The 25630-nt window shown below is 34.6% G+C and overlaps 1 protein-coding gene across 5 annotated transcripts in view; it reads right to left on the reverse strand.

Moving 5' to 3' along the window:
* LOC106465189 (synaptonemal complex protein 1-like) overlaps window positions 1-25630 on the reverse strand; it is an 80366-nt gene that overhangs the window by 26924 nt on the left and 27812 nt on the right. For all 5 annotated transcript variants that reach the window (XM_022393038.1, XM_022393039.1, XM_022393036.1 and 2 more), the window contains exons 8-15: window positions 24222-24291; window positions 23701-23774; window positions 22766-22874; window positions 21415-21509; window positions 20320-20504; window positions 18341-18408; window positions 10335-10396; window positions 10010-10084 (exon numbers count right to left, since the gene is read on the reverse strand). In XM_022393038.1, the coding sequence (XP_022248746.1) occupies window positions 10010-10084; window positions 10335-10396; window positions 18341-18408; window positions 20320-20504; window positions 21415-21509; window positions 22766-22874; window positions 23701-23774; window positions 24222-24291 (738 nt within the window). The remainder of the gene's footprint in view (window positions 1-10009; window positions 10085-10334; window positions 10397-18340; window positions 18409-20319; window positions 20505-21414; window positions 21510-22765; window positions 22875-23700; window positions 23775-24221; window positions 24292-25630) is intronic.

Consider the following 25630-nt stretch of genomic DNA (forward strand, 5'->3'; position numbering starts at 1 on the left):
TTGACGTTCGTTGATATAGCATTTGTTTTAGCGTGATTGTTGAAAAAAAGTGTATCATAAAAGTTGTATTCGGAAAGAATAAACCAGTTTTATTAAGTAAGGATTTGTGTCGCTAAAGTTTCGTCGGAAAGAAGTTACGGAAAGTTAATTAACGAATGGAGACGTAACAATATTGTTTTCCCTCCTCCTCCTCTTGATGTAAGGGTTCATACCGGGCATTTTGTTTCTCAGTTGCAAGCTGGTGATAGCATGCCTTACTCTCCATGGGCTGTTGGATAAGTGTGCCTTAATTGGCTTAATATCAGGCAGATTACCCCTTTCTTGATTCTCAGTAGTTAGAACCACAACTGCCTATGACCCTGACAATCCTGTCTGTTTATCCCAGGCCCAGTTTCCCACTTTAGTTTTACCCTTATGACTCTCCTGCAGTCCTTGTACACTATGCACCTTTTTTTCTGAGGCACTCTACTGATCTCCTGAGGAATTTTCAGGGGATACCTTCTCCCTCCTTATCTCTGTGTTGCCGTGATTGTCCTCCTTGACTCTATTTCTTCACATGTGGTTTCTTTGCTGTTGGGATCTTCTGGGAAGGGACATTGTCTTGTCCCAGGTTCGTTTACCCTCCACTTACCTTTGGGATGTGTGGATAGCTCTTTTTCTTCAAATATCTGTTTTTTTGGAATGTTCCTGAAACTTTGGAATCATGTGTTGAATCTGTGAGGCAACATTTGACCCTTTCTTCTTTTGTTGTTCATTTGTCTCACCCTAGACCCTTGCAATCCCCTGTTCCTGTTCCACATCCAACACCCTTTTGTCATTTACCTGTTCCTCCCACTAGGAGTTTTACAGATTGTCATGTTTATCAATGCAGGTCTCATTGTTGTCATAAATACTAGTGACCATACTGTGGGTTTCAGTCCAGTGAGGGATCATTTGATTGATTTTATTCCCTTCTGGAGGAAATTTGCTACCAATCATTGGGTCCTTCAGGTCTTGTCAGAGAGACTTGTCATCCAATTACTTTCCTCACCCATGTTGTCTTCCCATCCCATATCCTTTCCATCACCTTAGAATCTTCCTACCAGTCTAAGTCTGTCAGAGGCAGTACAGACTATTCTATCACAGAGAGCTATTGAGCCTGTCAGCCATCCTTCCCCCCGCTTTTACTTCACGTCATTCGTGGTACATAAGAAAACGAGGGACTGGCATTTTGTGATTGATCTGTCCTGCCTCAATCAATTTCTACATCTTCCTTATTTTGCAGAGGAGTCCTTTCTCACACTAAGGTGGGTTTTCTCTCCGGGATTGTGGATGATCAAGGTAGACATTTAGAATGCCTATCTACTCTTTGGTTTGTCCCTCACGTAGTTATGTACCTTTGGGCTTACTTCAGTGCCGTGTGTCATTTGTCAGGTTGTCAAAACTTTTGCCAATCTTATACATGTACATGAGTTATGCTTTCATGACTATATGGAGTCTTCAGGTCATAATCATCTCCTTCTGTCCAAAGCATTGGAGATGTCTTTCCTGACCAATATATATATCTTGTCCACTTGGGGGTCGTTTTCAATTCCAACCTCAGTCAGACATTCAACTCCATTTTATGGAGCTTTTTAGTTCTTCACACTCTTTCTGCTCTCTCTCTTACTGGGTGTGAGGTTCTATTGCTTTTGGGGACATGGCTTCTATGGAAGCACTTATCCCCTTGGGTCGGGCACATGTGAAGTCTCTTCAGTGTACTTTGCATGACCAATGGAATCTTACATGGGATCCCTTGGATTCTTCAGTTACCTTTCTCCCTTCCTTTGTAAATGATCTACATTGGTGGTTGAACATGGTTCACACATTGTTTGGTGTATCACTTCCTCCTCCTCACCAGGACTTGCATCTATTCATCAATGCTTCCCTACATGATTGAGGTGTGGGTCGATCAGCAAGAGGCTTTCAGATAATGGTCTATGAGTTTCTGGAATTATGACAATTTTTGGATCACTTTCTTCCTATAGTCAGGAATTGACTTGCCATGATCCATTCTGACAATTCTACAGTGGTGGCTTACATCAACCATCAAGGTGGCACCCATTCTCATTACCTTTAGATCTATTTTTTGGGCCCACATGCTTGGGATAAAACTCCTAGTGGGTCATTATCCTGGTGCTTTCAATCGTGTGGCACATTTTTTTTTCAGATAAGAAAACATTTATCCACAGAGTGGTCCCTTGATCCTCAGGTTTTCTGGAGGCTATGCTCACAGTGAGGTATTCCTCAGCTGGATGCATTTGGTCTCCAGTTCCTCATCTACAAGCTCTAGCTGTTGATGCATTCAGTCTGGATTGTACCCAACCGATACGTTTAGATGTTTTATCTACCAATCAATCTCCTTCCCCGGGTGATTTCAATCATGCATGCTACTCCATGTCAGGTTCTTCTGATTGCTCCTTACTGGCTGGTACAATCTTGGTTTCCTCCACTACTTCAATTCTGTGCTACTCCTCTGTTGCCTCTTCCTCTCACTCCATCCATTCAATGTCAACCTTGGTTACCAGTATTTCTTCCTGCCCTTCCTACCTCCATCTTCATGCCTGGCATTTATCAGGTCTTTGGCAAGGATATCTGAATTGTTTTGATTGGTCATTTCTTTTTAGTTCATTCCATTCGCCCTTTCTCAATGGTGGTTTATCCAAATAAATAGAACGTCCGCCATCATTGGTCTCTGAGTTGGGTTTTTTCCCCTTCTCGACCCACTGTTCCTATTATTACAGATTTCATTATGTGGCTGTTCAATCATGGAACTTCGGTCTTGTTCATTGTTGGATATCGAGCAGCCTTATCCCACACCTTCTGTTTTGCTTGGTACCATTTTGCCTTTACCTTACCTTACCTCTCCCTTCCATTCCTTCCAGTTTGGAACATCAATGTGGTTCCACACTGTCTTACTCTACCTCTGTCCTCCTGTTCTTTATTCTCCTGTCCCTTATGATTTCCTTCCTACTCATATTAGCCCATGAGCATCATTATTCTAATATACTTGCCATTGATGTCTCACACACACTCTGTACCATTCTACATACATTCTCACTTTTCAGTATCAATGTTTCTTTCCCAAGACTTTAGCAGCTTGTGAAGGAAATTCTTCCCTATTGCAGATTTCCTTTCCTTTCATCTCCCACCTTTATTCCTGATTTGATCTGGACAGCCTTCAATGTCCCATACATGCTCTTTGTTGTTACATTGCCAGAATTGCTTCCATCCATCGTTCTTGTTCCTTCATCTTGATCCACTGGCAACATTCCTCTCCTTCAACACTTACCAATTGGGTTCAGCTTTTGATTCAATTGGCTTATTCCTCCTTCTTTCCTTCTTCCCAAAATCTGTTCCAGGTGTCATCACATCAGATCAGGCACCTTACCTTTTCCCTGGCATCTTACCTACATTGTCTGTTGGAGGTAATTCTTCAAGTGGGCATGTGGACTACTCCTCATACATTCATCTCCCACTACCTGCATCAGGTGGCTGTTTCTTCCTTGTTGGGGTACTTTCTTCCACCAGTCACCATCCTTCAATCTTTGTTGAAACTGTGACTGGGTAAGTTATATTTTTAATAGTAATTTTACTTTCTTTCAGGGGCATGTTCCTTTTTATCATCCTGCTCTGTGGTAAGTGTTGTCTGTCCAGATATACTTAATATATCACAAATCTGCACTGTAGGGCCATGATGCTATCATAAAATACAATATTACCATGGCCAAAAATAAACACTGTTGAGATAGGATGTTCTACAAGATTGCTAGTGGATTTTTCCCTCACAATATATTTGCTTCATTAATTTGCTTGTTCTGGACTGGATTAACACATAGACTTACATGGGAAAAGCAGAATGGGATAGCTGCCCATCCCTGCCATTCATTTGAATGAATAAATCTGGGGAGGTTTGCTTTTCAAAATAGGGTTTTTGTGGTCACCAATTGCACTGTCTCTGGTGTTGGTGTTCCTCTGAACTCTTCGCCATGTTTTACCCCTCCTTGTTCTTGTTGTGGAGTATGGAAGTCCTTGCCACTTTCCAGTTCCAAGCCACTGGGGTGGTGGACCATGGGATTTTTCTTCTGAATGTGATCTATCACTAATAAATAAGTACACAATATTCATTCAGTTAAGAGTAGGGCAGTGGTGTTTTGCTGGTGTAGGTGATGCTGGTCCTTCATTCGTGTGCTTCATCTCTGTACATTGGGCTCTGAAGGTTGATGTTGCACCCAGCTTCTGTGACTCTCCAGAGTGTGACATTGCATATCCTTTATAAGGGCAATCCACTTCCGTGTGGTGGAACCTGGAAGTTCGTGATATGCTCCAAGGCTGTACAGTCCTGTCCAAGGGGCTGATGTTGCTTTGGAGTTGATCTATCTGTCACATTGCAGTTCTCCCTTCGATTGGGATACCTCATCCAACCATCACATGGATGTCAGTTCCTGGTTTTGAATTTAGATCAGGACCAATCAATATAATTCCTCACATGTGTTGCCTGTGTTTTTCATATTCCGCACTCAATTTGCCTCATGATCAAACAAAACTAGGAGGATAATGTTGAAGGAAGTGACAGTTCTCCTTCTGGTGCTCCAGCTCAAGGAGTTTTCTTGGCCTGAGGTTGCTGTGGTGCAGTGGGATGCTTATTGGATTGAGTTTGAATATGACATGACCTCCCACAGAGGCACATCTCTTATTGCCATCATTCAGATATCGAGTTCCCGGATTTATGGTTAGTTGTGGATGGTGCACATGTGCTCATTTCATAGTTTGGTTTGCACAGTATTTACTTCCATTCTGCTGAACTTGAGATGAAGACAGTGTGGACCCTCCTCGTACCAAGGATTGGAGGTTATATTCCTGATATTGCTTGGTTTTGGGCTGGAGTTGGCCTGCCACACACATTCCATCATGCCATAGCCACTCTACACCTTGGAACACATCCAGTTTCACCTTCCCCCACATTACCATCTGTAGAGGATTCATCAACAGCTTCTCTTAAACGGGATTGAGAGTATGATATCATGTGGGCCAGATTCCAATCCAACCATTTTTTCTCCCTTTTTGTTTGTGCTCCTCCTGTCTACTACACCTCTTTACACACTGGGTGATAAGTATACCTGGTAAAGAAGTGGTATGGTCTCACACATGTGATTCTCTATTAAGATGACCATCTGTATAAAGTGTTCTTTGTATGCTTCTGAAGGGTGCATTTTTTTATCCCTTTCACTGGTCCCTCTACCTCTTCAATGTGGGATTCTAGCTATATATTTGAGTGGAGATAATGTACCATATCGGAAGTTATAATTTTCTTATACTGAAAATATATTTCCGATTGGTACTTACCTCTTATCACACTTCCCACCTGTCCTCCCCACTGAAATCCAGTGCTTCATTTTCTGCCTAAACTCGAAATGATAGTTCGGCTGAATCGAATAGAGAGTGTCACGTGACAGGAGGGTGTGTCACACTCCTATTGGTGGAGGGTTGTCGCACAATGATTTGCACGCAAGACACAGTTGAACCACAATAAGTGTGGGGTAAGTAGGAGTACAAGTCTCATGGCATGCAAAAAAAAATTAATTTAGAGGGCAGAACTGAACGAGAATAGCTATATATGGGAGAGGAGGTAAGTACCCATTGGAAATATATTTTTAGTTTTGGAAAATTATAATTTTTGCATGAGCACATGTGGATCCAATAGATGTTACTCAGCTTCTAAAGGTACTATTTAATGAAGAGTAATGGTCATAATCAAGTGATCATGTACCCCTTTCAATCTACACACCTGACTGACCTTTTGAAATATTGGAATTCATCGATCTGACATTTTCAGTTCAGACTTTTTACTACAAGAGATCTAATTCTGGACACTTCTGTATCTTGTTCTTCAACTAGCCAGTGGTATTTCCTTACTTATATGCCAAATTTTCAAGGATTCTGCAGTGGAAAGTTATATTCTGATCAAAGAGTGATGTACTCTAGGGTTCCAGCAACTATAGATGACAACAAGCCAGTGCAAAGGAATTACCAACTGGTGAGGATTTTCAGTGTGCAGTATCTTCAACTTCTCTGCAGCAAAACCTACCAAACAGACTGACTAGCAGAAACCATGGAAAAGGTGATTCCAAGCTAGGAATCTGACAGACCACAAGAAGTGTCTTGAATTGATGAGAAAATTATTGAAAGTAGCTCTTTTGATGTTATTTACCATGCTTAACTTGTAAATACCAAGGAAGATGGTAGCAACTAAGAAAGTTTTACAAGACAAGAGATTTAAGAATAGAGAGCTGTAGATTGTGAGATGATTGAATCATGGTAAGTGCTTTTTCTAGCAGTGAAAGGAAAGATGACATTTACCTTAATTTCATTATAGAATTTATTCTTGAAGTGATGTATATTTTCACATTATTAATTTAAATGCAATTTTGTGTATATTTGCTGCATTCTTTATAAAGGGATTGACTTTCTTTTGACATGTTTTATTATTTTGTTTAAAGGATTTTTGTGTGTACATTTAGCTGAGAGGTTCTTTGATGTGTTTTAAAACATTTTATTGCCAATTTTAAAATAATTATTTTGTTTATATATGTGATAAATGGCTGATTTTTGTAATGTAATGTCAATTCTTTGTGTAAAGAGTTCACTGTATAGGTTGATTCAGTATTATTTAAGGTTAACCTATGTTGAAGGTTTTTTTTTAATTTTTATGTCTTCTGTTAACAATTGTAAAGGGTTCCTTTTTATGTACTATGTACCATGGTTTTAATTACCACATTATTAATGCTTCCATGGCTGAAAAGGCAAGCATGTACAGTGATGGGATTCAAACCTGTGTCTCACAGATTGTGAATTGAATGCCCTAATCACCTAGGTATGCCAGACCCTGTTAAACAAATGAAGTTATTTTTCAGAAATACAAAATGGATAAATATTAAGTTAACCTTCTGATAAAGCACATCCTAAAATAAGATTCTTTCAAACACCACATGATAATATAAAAATACAGCCCCTTAATATGGATATAACATATCACAATACTCTTTAACAATACTCTCTTTATCCAGTTCTACTTGCTAGTATCTGGATTTCAGATCTAATGTACTGAACCATTGGTCCACTTCCAATATGTCCAGACATTTATCTGTTTGTGGTAGTGGAAATGCATCAACGTGAGTCATCCCATTCACCCATCTACTATAAATATAAAACCTGGGCATACCTTCCTCTTTCTAACAATCATTACTGGAGATAAACAAGCACTACATAATCCTGTCCTTTAACATCTGCTATACCCCAGCATTGGCTAAATCTTTCATGCTCCAGGGAAGACTGCATGGCAATTATTTAATTGGATGTGTATTATCTGTGTCTATGTAATGCTGTATGACCGTTATTTGACTCAATCAGCCATCTGGTTCCACAAATATATTAGCATATTCAGCTGACAAGTCACTGAGTTCCTGCTACCATGGGAAGTCTAGCCTATTTTGCATAATGTGCAACTAGTTATCTGAGATGTGTTGGTATCTGTGTATTACTTTCAATCATAGCATGACAGATGCTACCTCAGCATTACTGCTAATTTTAGTTACTTCAACTTTGCTTATTGTGGAAACAGTCATTCCATTGTAACGCTGGATAACTGATCATCTATTTTAAAAGAACAAAACTGGGATTTCATCCCCCTTGGACAAAAAACTACCCAAGATAATGCTGCTTGCTTTCTGAGTATAATCCAGCTTATTTCATGCCAGGGCTTTATAATTGTTACAAATTACTGATGCATTAAACTGCAAACCATGAACTTCCATTTGTGTACAAGGGGTAATGTGACTTCCTATTTCACACACACTCATGCAGTCTGCTTTTTCCAATTTCAGTCTGATCAGCACTGGATAATTATCCCAAAGAACATTAGTTTGACACACACACACACTTAATCATAAGTGGTCAGTACATCCATCCAAAGGATGCCGAAGCAAGAATCGAAGTCAGCAATGACTATCTTCATTCTGTCAGAGATACCTCCTAGACAAAATCAAAGAGTCAACTCTCCATTAATGTCTAATTTATCTCTATTTGTCAAGATAAACTTTGTGTTGACTGGCCTCAGTGGTGGTTTTGCTTGAAGAGCCTGATATACTGCAAGATCTACCAACGTTCTGGCCACTCCTGTATCAACTCAAACAAGAACTTTATCTCTTGTTTAACACAAGGACTGAAATAAACAGTTTCCTTTGAAAGATTTGGTGGTCAGCCAAGCTATCTCAGAGATGAGTGGGTTTTGGTAAGTGCCTATTAGAGTATAGTTCTCAAGTCAGTAGCAAAGCCTGACTTGGGCTTCTTGTATTTCCTGGAGCTGCAGTGGCATTGTTCACTGCCTGTTGTTGGTTCTATTGCATCTGCTGAGTCATTGGTTCAAACCAATAGCCTTGCTTACCTTGCTGCTCAGTGATGTATGAGCAGATGACTCAAAAGTGACCCAATACTTCACAAGCAAATGTTTTGCTCCTCCCTTCCAGGATGATGTCTTGGTGGAGGCATTATCAATATAAGCTTTAGCATGTAAACCAGGGGAGGACTGTGATATTCCTGTCCACTTACTGGATACCAGTGTGGTTGCATCACACTGCCAGGATGTGTGGGTGATTAATTACATTTTGGCTTGGCTTGAACTTAGCATGATGTGGATACCTGGTAGGATGGTCTATTCAAAGCATAGCACCTGCAGCTGCAGGGCTCCTCCTCTCTTATGAATGGTTTGAAGTTATCATGCATACTGCAGTACCACAGAAACTGTTTCATTAAAGGACAATGCTATCAATGTTGTTGTTCAATACACAGCATTACATACATGTCATGTATGGGCAGAACAGGTGTAACAGAATGACAAAGGCAGCTAGAATGAAATCCACTTAACAACTTTCCTTGCCTCAAAATAACTGATAGATTTAGAATAATATTGTATTAACATAAAAAGTTGGAAAACATGGCATGTCCACATACTACACAAGTATCCTTTTTCTTTGCAATTTTTCAGATACCTTAGTGTTAGAAAAAAATCTTATAGAGCAAAATTAAAGATTTAACATTACATATTGAATAAAATGGTTCTGAGTGACAGATTACAATACAAATCAGCAAATGCTAAACTTGTTTTGTTAATAAATAAAAGAAATCATTATCTAACATACAAGAATGTTGGTCAAAAATTAACTTTATAAAGTTTCTAATGCTCAATGTGTATAAAATATAAAGTATCGGGACATAAAAACTGCCCTAACAAAGGCTTGAAAGTCCCAGCAAAGCCAGATTAAGTTATTTACTGTGTCCACTGTGGTTGTATGTCTGTAAGCTTACCACTCACCCACTGGGAGACAATTTTCAACTTAATTACACCAGTATTTTAAGTTAGTTACTTATATATCAACTGAGCTGGAAAAACTCTTACCTTATCATCATTACAGTAATTCTTTACACAGAACAATATACATTTTTGAGTAAAAAAAACAAGTAATTTATCCATAAGGAAAACATACAAAATCACATGGAGACCTTGGGCCTGTAATATATTCTACATATCTTTAAGTCACAGGTAAAGAAGTACTGATAATGAGTATGGCATTTAACACAGTTTCATTTATCATCTAATTAGCTTAGAGATGTAACAGATTTGGATGATATATGACCAAAGCTTGACTCCAGAATTACTACCTACCTTACCATTTAAAGACTGAAGCTTTACCAATTAAGCAGGGCTTAAGTCTCAAGCAGACTAGTCTCTACCCTTTCAGTCACAGCATCATTCAGTTATAAATGTGTACATATTAAAAATATATGCGAATGACTGAGCAATATTATTTGTTCCAGAGAAAAAAAAGTAACAGTCACCTTATATACTTATAAGACACTATTTTTCTAAATTTGTATAATGAACCACCCTATATATATTGCACTTGAATGTTTAATACATGTAGTTATATTATACCTCAAGCAATCGTTTTGCATAATCTGCTTCTTTACACTGGTTTATAATCTCTTGTACTTTTTCTTCAGACTCTTTCTGAAAATCAAGATAATTATAAGGTTACATAACAATTTCAGATTTGATAAATGCAACATAATGTTCATTCCAAAATAGATGATACTGTTTATTTACATGTTTTATGATGTTTAAAAACTGAAAAATGATAAGAGTATGATAAAATTATTAAGAAACTTTTTATAAAATATCTTCTGACAATTTTTTCATCAGGCATATAGACATGCATTTAAGCCTGCATGGAATCAACAATCTGAAACATAAAACTTACCTCTTTGTTTTTAAATTCTTCTATCTTACTCAATAAATGAGTTTTTTCCAATTTTAGGACATCTATTAAAACAAAAATTTTGGATTTCAGTCATAAAATATCATACCATAGCAACCATGAGACAGAAATATTTTACATATAATGAATATGTAGTATGCAAATACAGTAAAATTTTTATTATCTGGCATATGTTGGATCAGAGTAATGCTGGACAGAAGAAAATTTCAAACATGAAAGAATATCTGTTATGATATTTTACAAGTAAAATTTTCACTTTGTACAATATTTCTACATCATCTACAACAATAACAGTTTTAAACAATAATAAATGGTGTAAAAAGCATTAAGTTGTATAAAAACATTTATAAGTATATTATTTTAAAAGTGAATTACAATACAGGCAGCTAATAACTGAAGCTTACTGGCTGGTAAAAATGTAAACAAAGTCACAGCAGTGCCACTAAGTTACTGTAATCATTTGTATTTGGAAATATTGAAATTTCTTGTTACAAAAGCTTTCCAAATGTGAAGATGCCAGATAACAAAGTTTGTAATGTATTCCACATCTTACTCTACAATAATATATGTTTTACACTCACAAAATTATTACCAAATAATATTTAATTTCTAAATCTGAAACTAGCTAAATCTGGTTGACGTCATGTACAAATTAAACCTGAGGTGTTACTTTCTGTAGCCTTTCCAGTCAAAGAACTTATCGACTTGTTCATTGAATAGCTGCATTGTGGCTTTACCAAGTTTATAAAGAATAGCTTTGCAACTGTCATATGGAATGTAAGTACTTTTGCATTCCAATACATGCTTTTTGGTAGGTCATTTACAGAGAGAATGTGTTTTATGGATGCAGTTCAGTTCTTTCAGGGGAGGTCAAGTTTAACCTCTGAGGAATGAAGTTCGTTTTGTGTTTCAGAGCACCAAAATTTGGTGACAAAGCTGATCCAATCTTTGTTTTCTATATGATGATTACGTATATTTCATTTTATCTTCATTTAATTTTCAAGTTATTTTAACTTGATTTTACTCAGATTTCAATATTGTGTCTTGTTTCTTTCAATCAATCTGAAAAATCACTGCCTTTGTTCTTCCATGTACTAAATCATAACAACTATATTTGTTTGTAAAGAACAGGTTTATTCTTGAGATTTACCACAAGTCATCCAAAATTTTGGTGCTTTCAAGCATGATTTTGTGATTGTAGAAACAGCAATGATTTGTATCTCCAATTCCTTCAGAATATTTTTCTCTTGTGCTCATTGTGAGATATTATCTGGCAAGAACTTATGTGGAGAAGATGACAGCCAGATTGGTTTGATGCTATGTGAGAACAGAGAACTCCTTAATGCTTTCGAGGTGTCATCTGTTGAACACTATATATATATATATATATAAGTACTGTCTTGCATTCTATCAGGTATTCTGGAGCTTCATACTTCATTCACCCACCAAAGTGATTGAGCCATAGCCTGACCCATCAGGTACTATTGTGAGCGTCAATTAAGCAACACTGGCCAGATCAGCCAAGCCTGAAGACACAATTGATAAGCATTCTTAGAAAGCCACCCTGAAGGGATTATCTATTTTTGGATAACTTCTTCAGAAATTATCAGAGATCAGCTATGATGGGCAAACCATGCTCTACAGTCCACCTCTACCAACCCTCTGGAGCCATCATTTCACACAGGTGATTCACCATCATATCAAACACATGATGTACTCTAGATAGGCCAGGCTCTTTCAGGATGAGCCTTGTTGATGTTTTTAACCAACTTGAATTTGAATGACACCTGGTGGAGATGCAAATACTATATCATGCATTGTACAAGCAGAAGATAAGAACTAAAGCTGATAGAGAATAGTTGTCAGGTTTTGTAGGGCCAAATTCTTAAAAGTAAGTGTCTGTGACTTGTTGCCAATAAATTTTAACTATAAAAAAATAGCAACACAGTCCACTTGTTTTAAAAATAATATATATCTAAAACAAATTAAATGTACATACAAATGTTCATTACACTGTTGGCTACCATAGCTGTATCCAGAGCTTTGAATAATTGTCTCTTTTTCATCAGAGTCTACACAGGCTGGTTCAGGTACATTAGAACACAATTGACAGGACAAATTATTTTTCTGTATTCTATTATCAGAATACAGTCTATGATAATTTCACTTTAAAATCACCACTATACACCCTTTATCATTAAACTCATGATCCTGCAGTCTAGAACTAGAACTAAATAATATTTTGATGCATGTTTATACCCAGACAGAAGTCTAGAACATTCCATGCAATACTAAATATTCTGATCTATGAGAAACTCATGATGCAATAATCTCACTATAGTAAACAATCGTTAATTCCTAACAACTGAACTACATAACGTACGATTCATAAACAGTTACATAAACAAACTTACCATAAAATATTGCTTGTAAGAATAACAAAATATGCCACCTGTGCTATATAAACAAGCCTGAAAATAACTTTTCTCTAGTGACTGACAAAGTGTTAGGCATCAACTACTTGGTGCCTGACACTTTGCATCCACTGGCTGACACAGACAGTGATTGTCACACACATTTGAATGGAAGACATGTGATAAAATTAATTTATTCTCTTGTTTTATTTTCATAATGCTCATAAAACCTGTGAATAATAACATTACAAAGGCCTGTAAAACACAACAGTAAATTGGAATGCCCTAGATGGTATAAAGTTTAAAAGCCATAAAATTCTTCTGTTTCTGAATCAATATCACTAAAAAAAAACATTTTCAATACACCAATGTACATCATTGTTACTCTCTGACCAAACCTCAGCTTCAGACAAAAAACTTGAAGCCTGATTATCCACATTAGAGCAGCTGATGTTCACACCTTCATCAGCTCTGTCACCTTCTTTGCTGCTACTGTCTATTAACATAAGCTCATTGTAATAATCCTTATGGTAATATTTTTTTTAATCTTTTTTTTTTGTGCTGTTTGTATTTCTTCTTTTTCTTTTGATTGGGTCTCCATAGATTAATTACTGGGTTCACATCAAAGGAACCAACTGGAGGACTTTCTTCTATGATTCTAAGTATATGGGTTAACCTTTTCTCACCTACTGAACACCTAGAATCAACTTTGGTTCACTGTAGTTTTGAAAACATTCTTTCTAGCTTTCCACTTGAGACTGCAACAGTAAATAGCAATTCAATTAATGTTAGAATGTTCTTCCATTTTGTTTCTGCATAGAAGGATTGAAAAATAAATCTCCAGGTTTTCTTATAGTTATGTTTATCAACAACTTTAATACAGGTGCATTTGATGCCAGCATTGCAGAAAATGGCTTGAATATGTTCAAACAATTCACTTATTTCAGAATCACAAAATTCTTCATTTAATTTGGGGAAAGACGCAGGCTCTCCTCTGCCAGGAGAAATTCAGCTGTAGCTACCCATGATTCAGTATTCAATATGAAAGCAATTTTTTCTAACAAAGAACTTCCAGAGTCATCCAAACAAGAAGATATGCAAGATGATACAGACTCGATTAGTCCTTTTTTATTTGATTCCAATAACTCTAGATTTTTGTCAAACTGGGCAGAGTTGAATTGAACACCTTGGTATGTGTGCATTCCATTTGAACTTTCCACTTTGCTCATCAAATGTTTTGTGGTTGGAAGATCTTGTAACTTCTCTTTACTGAATATTTGAAGTTTACATTTTGCATTTTATAAAGCACTAATGGCACTCACAATGTCAATTTATTCTTCCTGAAAAACTTTTGATAATTCTGGAACAGGACTTAACACATCAATGAAAAGTGAGATGTGCAACAACATGTGACTGGTTTTCCACTTTGTTAAATACTCTGCAATTTTATCATTACTTCTCTGAGTAGCCAAATTTTCTAAATGTATCATGTAAATTACAAATTTATCCAGCATTAATCACCAGGCTCCCAGTTTGAATGAAATCCATTGTTTACCACATGCTCTTTTTGGTTTACTGATCCTTCCACAAAATCAAATGTACTCTTCAGATAGATATAGTACAGTCTCATGAGTATGTCATCCACTTGACTGAAGTATGTTGGCTGAAGAGCATCTTTCATGGTCATCTCTAATATATGAGCCATGCACCATTGAAAATTTAATCATGGTGATTTTTCTTGAAACAAGGCCTTTACACCTCTTTTACCTACAGTATTCATCTGCACCAAGTCTAACAAGTTTTGAAAAAAAAACGGATTTCCTGTTATGCCCAGAGAAGCAAAGCTTGGATCAATCGCTGATTTAATTCCTACTGCATCTGCTTTCTAGATGTCTTTTAAGTAAAGAAATTAGAGTTTGACTCCAAAATACTCTTCAGAATGTTGCAGGTCAAAATACAACATATAGACAACCTGTTTCTCTGTTACACTGCAGTCTGTTGCTCTATCTACCAACACACCATAAAGCTTTGCTCATTGTAAATCCTTCCCCCAGTTTATCTGCTAGATATTTGCTATGAAAATCAACAAGCTCGCCACACTGGATGTGATTAGCATATATATCACCAACATCAACACCATGATATTTCTCTAACCTAATTAAGTCTTCATACACAATGAAGGGCAGCTCATGTTTTACAAAAAAATATGAAACATTAACTTTTTTTTTTTGCATATATTCAAAAATGTCTTTTAAAATGCAGATTTGTTTTTTATGCTTTTGACATAGCTTGCAATACAGCCTTTCCAAATGTCTGTCTTTGTCAGTATCATAGTCTAACCAAATGCTACCACTTTCTTTTGCAAGGTCCTCATTAATCCATTTTTGAACTGTCATTGATTTAGTACGTTTTTTCTTTGTAACAGAATCCTGGGCTGAACTTTTTTGAGTGTATATTTGTATTACTGAATTGTTAGAACATTTCAAATTAGCATTTTGAACAAGAGATTCGGTAATGCAGGAAGATATTGTGAATGGTAGTGTAGAGACTGGAGTAGGTTTTTCTCACAAGCTTCATCAAGGCCATCTAGCTTGAGTACATGTTCATCAATCATTTGAGAACTTTATTAGTGTTGCTTAGAAACTGTTCACTGCTGATCATACTGTACCTGTTTGATTCTAACTGGTCAAATTCACTAGTTGAATGTTTGGAAATAATATTGCAAATTGAAATATTGGCCATAGGTACTGTGATGGACAGAATGTCCAGTACAGACACAATTTTTCCAGACAAACACCATTTTTGTTCTAGACATTGTCCATAACAATGATGAAGATGCAAAGACACCTTGATCCACAGAGATCAAAACAGGAGTCTGTTATAGCTGTGGAGAATTTGGTTGCTTTTGGCACAGATGTTCTTCCCCTGTGCTGAATAAACAACAATGTACTTGCAGGAGGTAACAGACTGTGAATGCTGTCATGTATGTATGCTAACTTACACTAGCAAGCCCTGGATCAACCCTCGTCATTGCTCTGGGTGAAAACAACCATTTATTTGTTTCTTCAATTGTTGTAATTTGTACATCTACAGGGCTGAGTATGACTTCATATATGCCTGTGAAATTACTTGGATGTAAGGTAGTTTTAGTTGAAATATCACTACCAAAAGTTTTCTTGATCTTACAGTGTATCAAGAAAACATCACTCTAGCTAATAAACACTGATGTTTTCCTCACAAATAGTGATTGGCTCTTCATCATTGTTAGTGCAAGTACCAGACATATAAGAGCAGAACTGGCTTTAGTCAAAATGGTGCTTCAGGCAGAATAAGCATTTGTCACCCTATGCATTTCCTACATTTTGCATCCTCTTTATTTGATTTTATTCTCCACATTGACTTCATATGCCAGATTCTTAACATTTTCACACCACTTGAACTATACTACTAATAAAACATATGTAAAAATAGGACTTAAGGAATTATAGAGAAACTGGTGGGTACTAGTGGGTATTACAGGTCACATTTTAGGCATGCCCTAAAGATTGTATTCATGCAATTGATAATTTTTACAAGGGGCTTTTTCCACCCTCAGGGCAGTTACACCCCTGGCAGCTACCTGGTTCACCCAGTCCTAGGGCCAGCACTTTATGAGAGTAATACTAGCAGACCTTGGCTCAAATATTGATATTTTAGGTTTATATATCTTACAAATGTTATTTGCTAGTTAGTATATCCTATGTACCAGGTGAACTACAGTGAAGTTGTGAAACTCTAAAATGTTGACCAAAATAACAAGAGCCAAATCATGACTCTACTAACAAACACACAAACAAAGCATATAAGCAAACAAGGTAAAGCCCTTACAAATCAAAATGCACTCTATAATTGAGTGGCATGTGGGTTAGCTCTTCCAATTCAACTGTGGGTCAAACTCTCACATCAAGTATATCAGCAGACCAAACCCATTGTGAGATTGGCTTCCTGGGAGTTTACCTCAAGGAGGAGGATTGCCATTGGGATAAAGAGCAAGATGACATAAGGACAGTGAAAGAATTCTGCTAGATCTGGCCATTATTTCCCCGGGTTGCAATGGAAGATGGCCCACACTACTAAAGTCATTCAGACAGCATACTCTGAGAAACAAAGATCAAAGATTTGATTCCTGACAACTCTTCACTAATCCCCTGAAGCTTCTGAATGTAAATATGTATTGTATACTTATTTCTTTTCTGTGTTACATTTTCTTTTGTTGTCTCATGTAATATTGGTATATTATTTTTGTTTTGATAATTGGTATTGTATGGTTTTCTTTGACATTAAGATTTGGGTATAGTTATTATATTTAGTAGATTGACTTACCCTTTGCTATTCACATATATGTCATCTGTGAATATTCCACTTTAGAAGTGTTCATTTGCTTTCGTCTTTCATGCCTTGGGTTTTACTCAATATCGTATTTGATGCATTCTATTTATTTCTCTGTGATATTAATTTTAAAGGGTACATTTTGTTATTTTGATTTCTAAGGGCTTTTACTTTGTTTGTGTGTTTGTTAGTTGAAGAAGTTTATCACATCTATAAGTCTCATATATGGGTGATTGTATAGTGCTACCATGTTGTGCATCCCATATCATCATATGGTATTCATGTCCAGTCTAACTAAACATTGTGATTTTCATACAATTTCATCAATTTTACTGTAAAGTTTTAATTATTGTTAGAGTTAAAATTAAAGATAGCTTGAAGACAATCCTCAAATAAAGGAAAAGTGGGTTGTAGTATGCAAATACTACATATTCCATTCTACAATAGAAATAATATATATTTCATATACAAAAAATTAAAACAAAAACTTCTAATTCCACAACTAAGTCTAGTTGAGATTATGTGTAAAATTCAATTGATGAGATAATTTTCAAAGCCTGTCTGGTCAATGACTACTCTTTAATTGTGTCTTACTTTACCTAGCATAAATAAGACAGCTTTGTGACTGTCACTTTTGCATTCAGATACGATTATTGAGATATTGGCTTCAGCTCTTTTTCTTAAAAGACTGATTCTTGGGTTGGTATACCCCTTTTCTATCTGTTGACTATGCAAACATTATTTTATTTTTAAGATTTAAGTTTGTTTTAATATGTCTTTTCATTTATATACAGTTTAGTCTAGTTAATCATCTTTTTTCACAGCTGTTTTAATTCTATCCTATCAGCCATTCCTTAAATTCTTCTTTTATTTTCACCAAATATTTTTTTATTTTAATTAGACTTCATCTGTTTGTCTTCATCTTTTAATCTACTTGTGACAAATCACCACACATTTCCTCTGGATATCAGGTAACTATGTCCTAAGTTTATTACTGACACAACCACTATCACTATCAATTAGCTGCACTTTATAAAAATTTCCTTAGTAAAATATAAATTATCTGTTTAACAAGATGTAAAGGCATTGAAACTTAGTGAGTAAAGAAAACAAAAATTACTTTTTCCTCATTCTAAAAATTTCACTGTAAAAATGTTAATTAATACAAAACATTAGATATATTTTTCATAAATGGAAATATCTTACCACAAGAACTTTTAAGCCCTTCTATTTCAGTTTCAGTTTCCCCTAGATGTGTATGCAAATCTTTTACTCTGTAAGATATGCAAGTTCCTTATATTTCTCAGTTTTGTTGTTTCTTTAACACTTTTAACTAAATCACATTAATGTAAAAATACATTCTGTACATCATTTAAACAAAGCTAAATATACGAAATAATGAAATCAATGATTCCTTCCCACACATAATTTTGACAACAATGTCAATCTATCCATTTGAACATTTAGTACACTGGTTTTGGTTTTCTAATGACTAATGGCCCCATAAAGCAATACTGAAGTTTTTCTTGCCCTATTAATTATATAGTAAAGAAAACCTCACTTAAATCATGCTAATAATCCTTAATGTCTTAATTATCTTAATCTTGTTTTAGAGCAATGGAAATTTGAGTTTGTACATTAAGTTGAAGCTATTCATCAGGGAAAGACATCATTAAAAATGCATGCACTTTTTGAATAAATGAATATGTGTTAAAATTGAAATTATAAGTGGATAATATATAAATGAACTTATAGATTTTGCCACGTTTTATAGGGGCTGGATTCTTTACAGTAGGTGTCTGTGACTTGTTGATGATAGATTTGATCAATAAACAAACACCACACAATCCACTTGTTTTAAAATAATATGTTCAAAACAAGTCAAACATATGTACAAAACAATTCATTACAATATTGGTTATCACAGTTATATCTTTTACATCAAAAGTCCATACAGGCTGGTTCAGTTTCTTTAGAACCCAACTGACAAGATGAATTATTCTTCTCTACTCTGTTTATTACAATACAATCTGTGATTAGAACCCTTTAAAAGTCACCACTATACACTCTTTATGACTAAAATTACAAACACAGTCTAGATCTATATCTCTCACAACTGTTGTCTTACTTTCACTTTCAGTAACTTAACTTCTGTTGGTTACCACAGTTGTATTCAGAGATTTAAATAATTGTCTCTTTTTTTCATCAAAGTCAACAAAGGCAGGTTCAATTACTTTAGAACACCCTTTGACAAGACACAATATTCTTCTTTATTTCTGTTATTACAATAGAAGCTGTGAAACTCATTTTAGAAATTGTCCATTACAGCTAAACTGACAATCATGCAGTCTAACTTCTCTAACTTACTTTCTTGCTTGCACTCTGTATCTGCATAACACGTGACAGAAAAATCTAGAAATATTTAACCCTCTAGTAGCAACAATATTAAACATAACGAGAAAAACTTAGAAGCCTCGAGTATAATGATGTCAACAATATTACAAAAGCTTAGTACAACAATTAAATTACATACACAAGAAATGACTCATACAAAGTTATGTAACAAAACTTCTCATAACTATCACTTTTAAAATAATTAACTTTTAACACTCTTGTTATGAAAACTAAACAATCATTAAATATTAAATCACTAAATAATAACTCTTAAACTGAATAGCCATAATGTAATTTACTGGACAGTCTATTTTTTAATACTATTTTGCCTTTCTAAAAAAGTACTTTAAGCATTACATCCATTTTGCCCATAGTGAGTGTGTAGTATTTGAATATACTATGCATTTTAGGAATTTTCACAGTTCATTTGATCTGTTCGTAGCCATATTATTATTTAATTTTGATTATTATCTAATTTAAACAACAGGTATTTTTTGTTTGATAAAAGATAATGCAAATAGCTGTAAGCTGGCAGAAAATAGATAACTCTTGTATAAACATGTTTCAATTATATTAAATCTGGGGTCTTATATTCTGAAAGTAAAAAAAAAACAACAAGTATAAAATAAATCTGGGGTCTTATGTTCTGAAAGTAAAAAAATAAAAAACTATAAAATAACAAAAACACAATATAATATAAACTTATATCCACATATACTCACAACATAATGTTAAAGTACCAATTACCATACATATGTCAGTAGTGTATTTGTGTTACACTGCAACTATACCTTGCCTTTTCTTCGTTGAGTTGACTAGTGAGTTCTTTACAGTACTCTGACAAATGTTCCACTTCTTGCTCATTTTCACTAGTCATCTTTTGTAACTCCTTTTGTACAGACTCAACTACAGAGTTGACTTCCTCAAGAATACATTCTTTTTGCTTCAGCAAGCTGCTAGCTATGTTTTTTTCATCCTGATAAGTGTATATATATAAATATCGTAAAAAAGTCAGTTGGTATGGTGTAAAAACTATGAATGTTAATTATCTAAATATCCTTTAAGTTTTTTATATGTTTTAAAGATTTTTTTTCTTACTGTTATAAATCTTGTAAGTATCATGTACCATTTTACTTTTTTTGGGAATATGTTTTATATATGTGCAAGTACATTTGTAATGGTACCAGGGGCTGGGGTTGCCAGTTGCCACTACAACATTGATTCAATGTTGCCATTTCCATTTTTAATTACTATATCCATCCTGACATTAATATTGGATTTGCAGCACACACCTTCAAGAATTGCTCTAACCTCTATCAAACTTCTTCAGTTTAAGAATGGTTTTTGGGCCATAGTGATAGACCCACATCATCAAAACACCTCTTAATTAATAGTCACCAAGAGTGAGATCAGTGGACTGTACACTCTTTAACAGACAGTGGGTATGGCTGGGGTGGGAAACATTGTCATTGTGTATGTCACTGAGCCCTGGGACATTATATATTTCTCAAAGAAGAAGAATCCCAGAATAAGGTCAATAGTGTTAATGTGAAGTAAAAAACTGATGTTTCACAAATTCAAAATGCTGAATATTGTAAACATTTTTTAATTTACTAACCAATTATTAAGTGTGATGCTCATTACTGATTGGAGCACTACAGCTAAAACTCAGTAAAAATGTGAATGAAAAACATTTGATTATTATTAATTTTAAGCCATGCCATTTGTGAAACTCAATAATGTTTTCTGACTCCATACACAGTTAACATACAACATAAGATTCAAGTCTTTAGTTATTTCTCACACATGAACTTTATCATCACTATTTGAAAATGTAGTTTGTCCTTGTTTAATTTTATATATAATAATAGAACATAAACACTTACCTCCAAGCTCTTCACTTGACCTTTTAGGGTTTCTATGCTCTCTTCTAGGCTACATATTTTAATCTCACTATTTTTGAACATTTTGTCAAATTCATCTGAAAACAAATATTTGTAATGTTGGAATATAAGCAAATACTTCTCTCATTGGTTAAAAAACAATTAAAATTTTAAAATAGAGCCTGATACACAAGAGGGATGTTCATGTTCTATAACCCTATTGTTGCAATTCATTTGAAGTGTGCATGGTGAATTGGAAATGCAGGTGGCACCTAAAATTGACCATTTCTGGCAAAATTATGATATAGAACTTTCTGAAGTAAAATTCGCCTATTTTGAAATTATAAAAATATGCAATGCATTAAATGTTAGTGTTTAAAAAGAGAAATGCCTGTATTATTGAACCATATCCTTAAAATAAGGGGTTAAGGTATGATTCCAGCAGAGAACAAACAGGCTACTTAATGAATGGCTACCAGAGGTAGTGAAAAAAGTTAAACAATTTTTTTGCAGAAAGTAACCAAGGAAAACAGTGCTTGGTTCATTAGAATTGCAAACATGGTAATACACTTGGATTTTGGTCTTAAAAATAAATACAAGAATTGTGCTTATAAGTTTCCTGAAAGCACATAGTCAAATGGAAGACCAGCTATTATGTTGAAAGACATTTGATCAGCACTTTGCATAAGACAAATGAATTTGTGACATCATATTGGACAAAGCATATGTGTACTTAATTATCTTTAGAACTCTAACAATTTATTCATTCTGCTAGAAATATAATATTAAAAAACGGTAGAGAGCATGATGGGAAGATTTTTACAAGGAATTTTATGGTTGGAGGGTACAGTTATATAAATGGTATATCAAACATTCAAAGAATCAAGAAAAATGTCAAGGTAAACTCTACGTACTGTTAGGATAAAGCAGTGACACCACAATAATAAGAGTATATATCTTTTAGTTTGGAACATATGCCAGTAAGTGAGATACTATCAAGACAAAGCATCAGCTCCAAGTCAGTACCTAGTTATACGATGTGCACACAAACATCAGTTCATGCTATAACTACCTGCTGACATCCAAGACTTTTGTATCTTTGATTTACTTAAATGGATTCTCAGAAAACATTTTCCCATACAGTTGGATTCTGGAAAGCATATGATGAGTAAGCTTTTCAATACATCACACAAGAGCTATCTGCAGTGGAAATTGCTCTGAATAGCAATATCTCATAACTAAGATCACCATAAAGAATGTCATTGATTATTGAAGGACTGATGGCTCAACCTTGTTTTATCTTTGCATCTTTGTCATAGACCATAAACACCTCCTTGGATAATTATTTAACTACCTTTTTCATGAGCAGTTTTCTGCAGTTCTTCTGACAAAAACTTGAGTTGTTCCTGGACATCATTGATATTGTTATCTTTGGCTTTCAGGCAGTTCTCCAGTGAGTTTAACTAAACAAATTATCAAGACAATAATCATAATAATATAATGATCTGAGATTACTATAAATGAACTATTTTACTTTATTCACAGTAAAGAAATTAAAACTTAGAAACTGAATATAAAAGATATAAAAAAAAGGATGCTATTTATAATTTTGACATAGCCATGCTAAAAGGTATTGCAAGCAATTAATTTACTTCAAGTATCTGACATTAATGTTTAATTTTTTTTATGAGAAAAAATCTTGTGTGTGAATTGAAGCAAAAAACAAAAAAAACGAAACTTTATTTTACTTATTTACTGATATCAAACTGTAGTGTAGTTATAATATTTTGTATATGTGTATTATACCTGAATGAAGTATATATTATTTTTATGCTTTTCTTGGAACTAAAGTCATTTGGAGGTGGGGTGAAAATGATATTCACAGTTTCAATTTTAATAAAATAATATTGTTACTGAAAGCTATACTTTAAATTAAATGTTTAATCAAGAAAAAATAAAGTATCCTTCTACATCAAAAGGCTTATAATCAATTCAGAGTTCTGACAAGTATCAAAAGAAGTAATATCACAGAAAACATTTTTATTTTCAGCATTTACATTTATTTTTAACAATAATTATTTGTTCTGAAGAAGAAAAATAAGCACCGATGGGAATACATTCTATCTCTTACATTTATTTTAAGCTGCAAAATTTTGTTTCTGAAAAAGAGATCAACTAAATTATACTTTGTAAAACGATTGAGAAAATTAAAAAAGAATTCTGAATGTATGATTTAAGTTATAATTCAAAATATTCATGCTTCTACAAGAAACATGAATTAAAACAAACCTCTTTTTTATGGGCAACATTAATTTCTGTCATTTCATTCTGTAGTTTCATTTTTTCAGTTTTATCTCTGAAAACTGATGAATATTATTCTATTTTACAAATATTCAATTTATAGTTTCAAAAATATCTCTACATAAAATCCCTGATAACATTATACAGATAAATATTTAGTCACATCTACATTTGTTAAAATATATTTTCATATAATCTAATTGCATCAATTAACAAAGAAAACTAACATATTCCAAGAATATGTAATTGATAAAGTAAACTGACAATCAAGTTTTACATACAAAACAAAGTTTATCTATTAAAATAACTGTATGAAATAACATTATTTTTTAGTATCAGAGTGTACCTAAATGTAAAATTAAATACATACAGAAGCTTCTCACATAAATTGTGAAATGTGTTTCTATATAATATAGTTTAAATTATTTACACATGGCTGCTAGTTACTACAGATTTTTTAAGAGTAAATGGAGAAGTAAATTTCTACAGAACCAAACACTTAAACTCACTTTTTTCTTCAAAGTTTTGCACCTTCTCTTTATGTTGAATTCGAAGATATTCAAAATTGTTCTTCATATCCTGTTTAACCCATAAATATACAAACATAAATTGCAAATTCAAAAATATATGAAACTTCTGAATTCCTGTAATTGTCAACACATAGATTGACTAATGGATATCAAAATGGAATCAATGCTTACACTGTGGATTTTTTAAAACATGTTTTCATTATCTGTGTTGTAATGATCCCTGATATGTTGTTAAAAAGAAGGTTTAGGTTCTGTATATGGTAATTCATCTCAAAAGTTTAACTATCTATGCTTCATCACCTATTTGGGCTTTCTTAGCACAAACAAGCTCCAACAAATGGGTGAGACCTGTTAAAAGTTAACATTTTTCTTACACTGAAAATGTATTTCCAATAGGTACTTATCTCCTTTTACACAAAGCTATCTTGGTGTTCATCTGCCCTCTAAGTATTGCTTAAAAACATTTTTGTGATCAGTGCACCAGTCTATAAACCCCATCAATTTCATGTCATTTCTGAACACGTACATATTACATGACTACTCTCCACTAATAGTAGCTAAAATGACACATTGCAAAGATGGTGGAGCTGGCATAAGCACACAAAAATTTCAAACCAAGTGGAAAGCAACCGCCCAGAACGAATGGGTGTGCTCGGTGATGAAAAAGAAGCACACCTTCTGGAACAGGTATGCATTCAACCTCAACTAGACAGACAAGGTTCCATAACTTGTCCTTGGCATTAAGAGGTTGAGGAATTAAAAAGAAATTGCAATAACAACATTATGGCTTGGGCATGTGGACCATGTTATATATATATCCAACAACCCCAACTGTAAGTAAACAGCGTGTCATACGTCAAGCAACCGGAATTATGAAGAGGAAGTGAGCTTTTGGTTGTAACCAGACAAACTCCCAAAACCACCATAGGAGCAAGAAGTACAACAAACCGAACCTGGTATTATGGGGTCATGGCATTGCCTTGATTCATCCGTAAGAACAGGGTAAAGTTATAACCAGTATTACAGGGTTCACTAGAAGAAAAGGGGTGGAAAATGTGGTGGGGAGTCTGGAGGAACATCACACCAGAAACAGTGCAATGGGTGTCTGAGATTCCCTATTCTGAAAAGCAGATCTTCCCCAATTTATCCAATTCCCTCATCAGCAGGGATGAGCAAAAATCCCTTTCTGCTTTACTCATGAAGAAGATGAGTGATGGTTCACCATAGACAGAAGCTGATTAACATATGGTACATATATATATATATATATATATATATACACACACACACTACTTAGTTAGTCGACAGTGGTACTTACGAGAACGACCACCCACTCTACTACAGTAGAGACTATTATAATAGACAGATACTAACGTACGTACGTAGAC

The sequence above is a fragment of the Limulus polyphemus genome, unplaced genomic scaffold (assembly GCF_000517525.1).
Source record: "Limulus polyphemus unplaced genomic scaffold, Limulus_polyphemus-2.1.2 Scaffold1862, whole genome shotgun sequence".
Taxonomy (NCBI): Eukaryota; Metazoa; Arthropoda; class Merostomata; order Xiphosura; family Limulidae; genus Limulus; species Limulus polyphemus.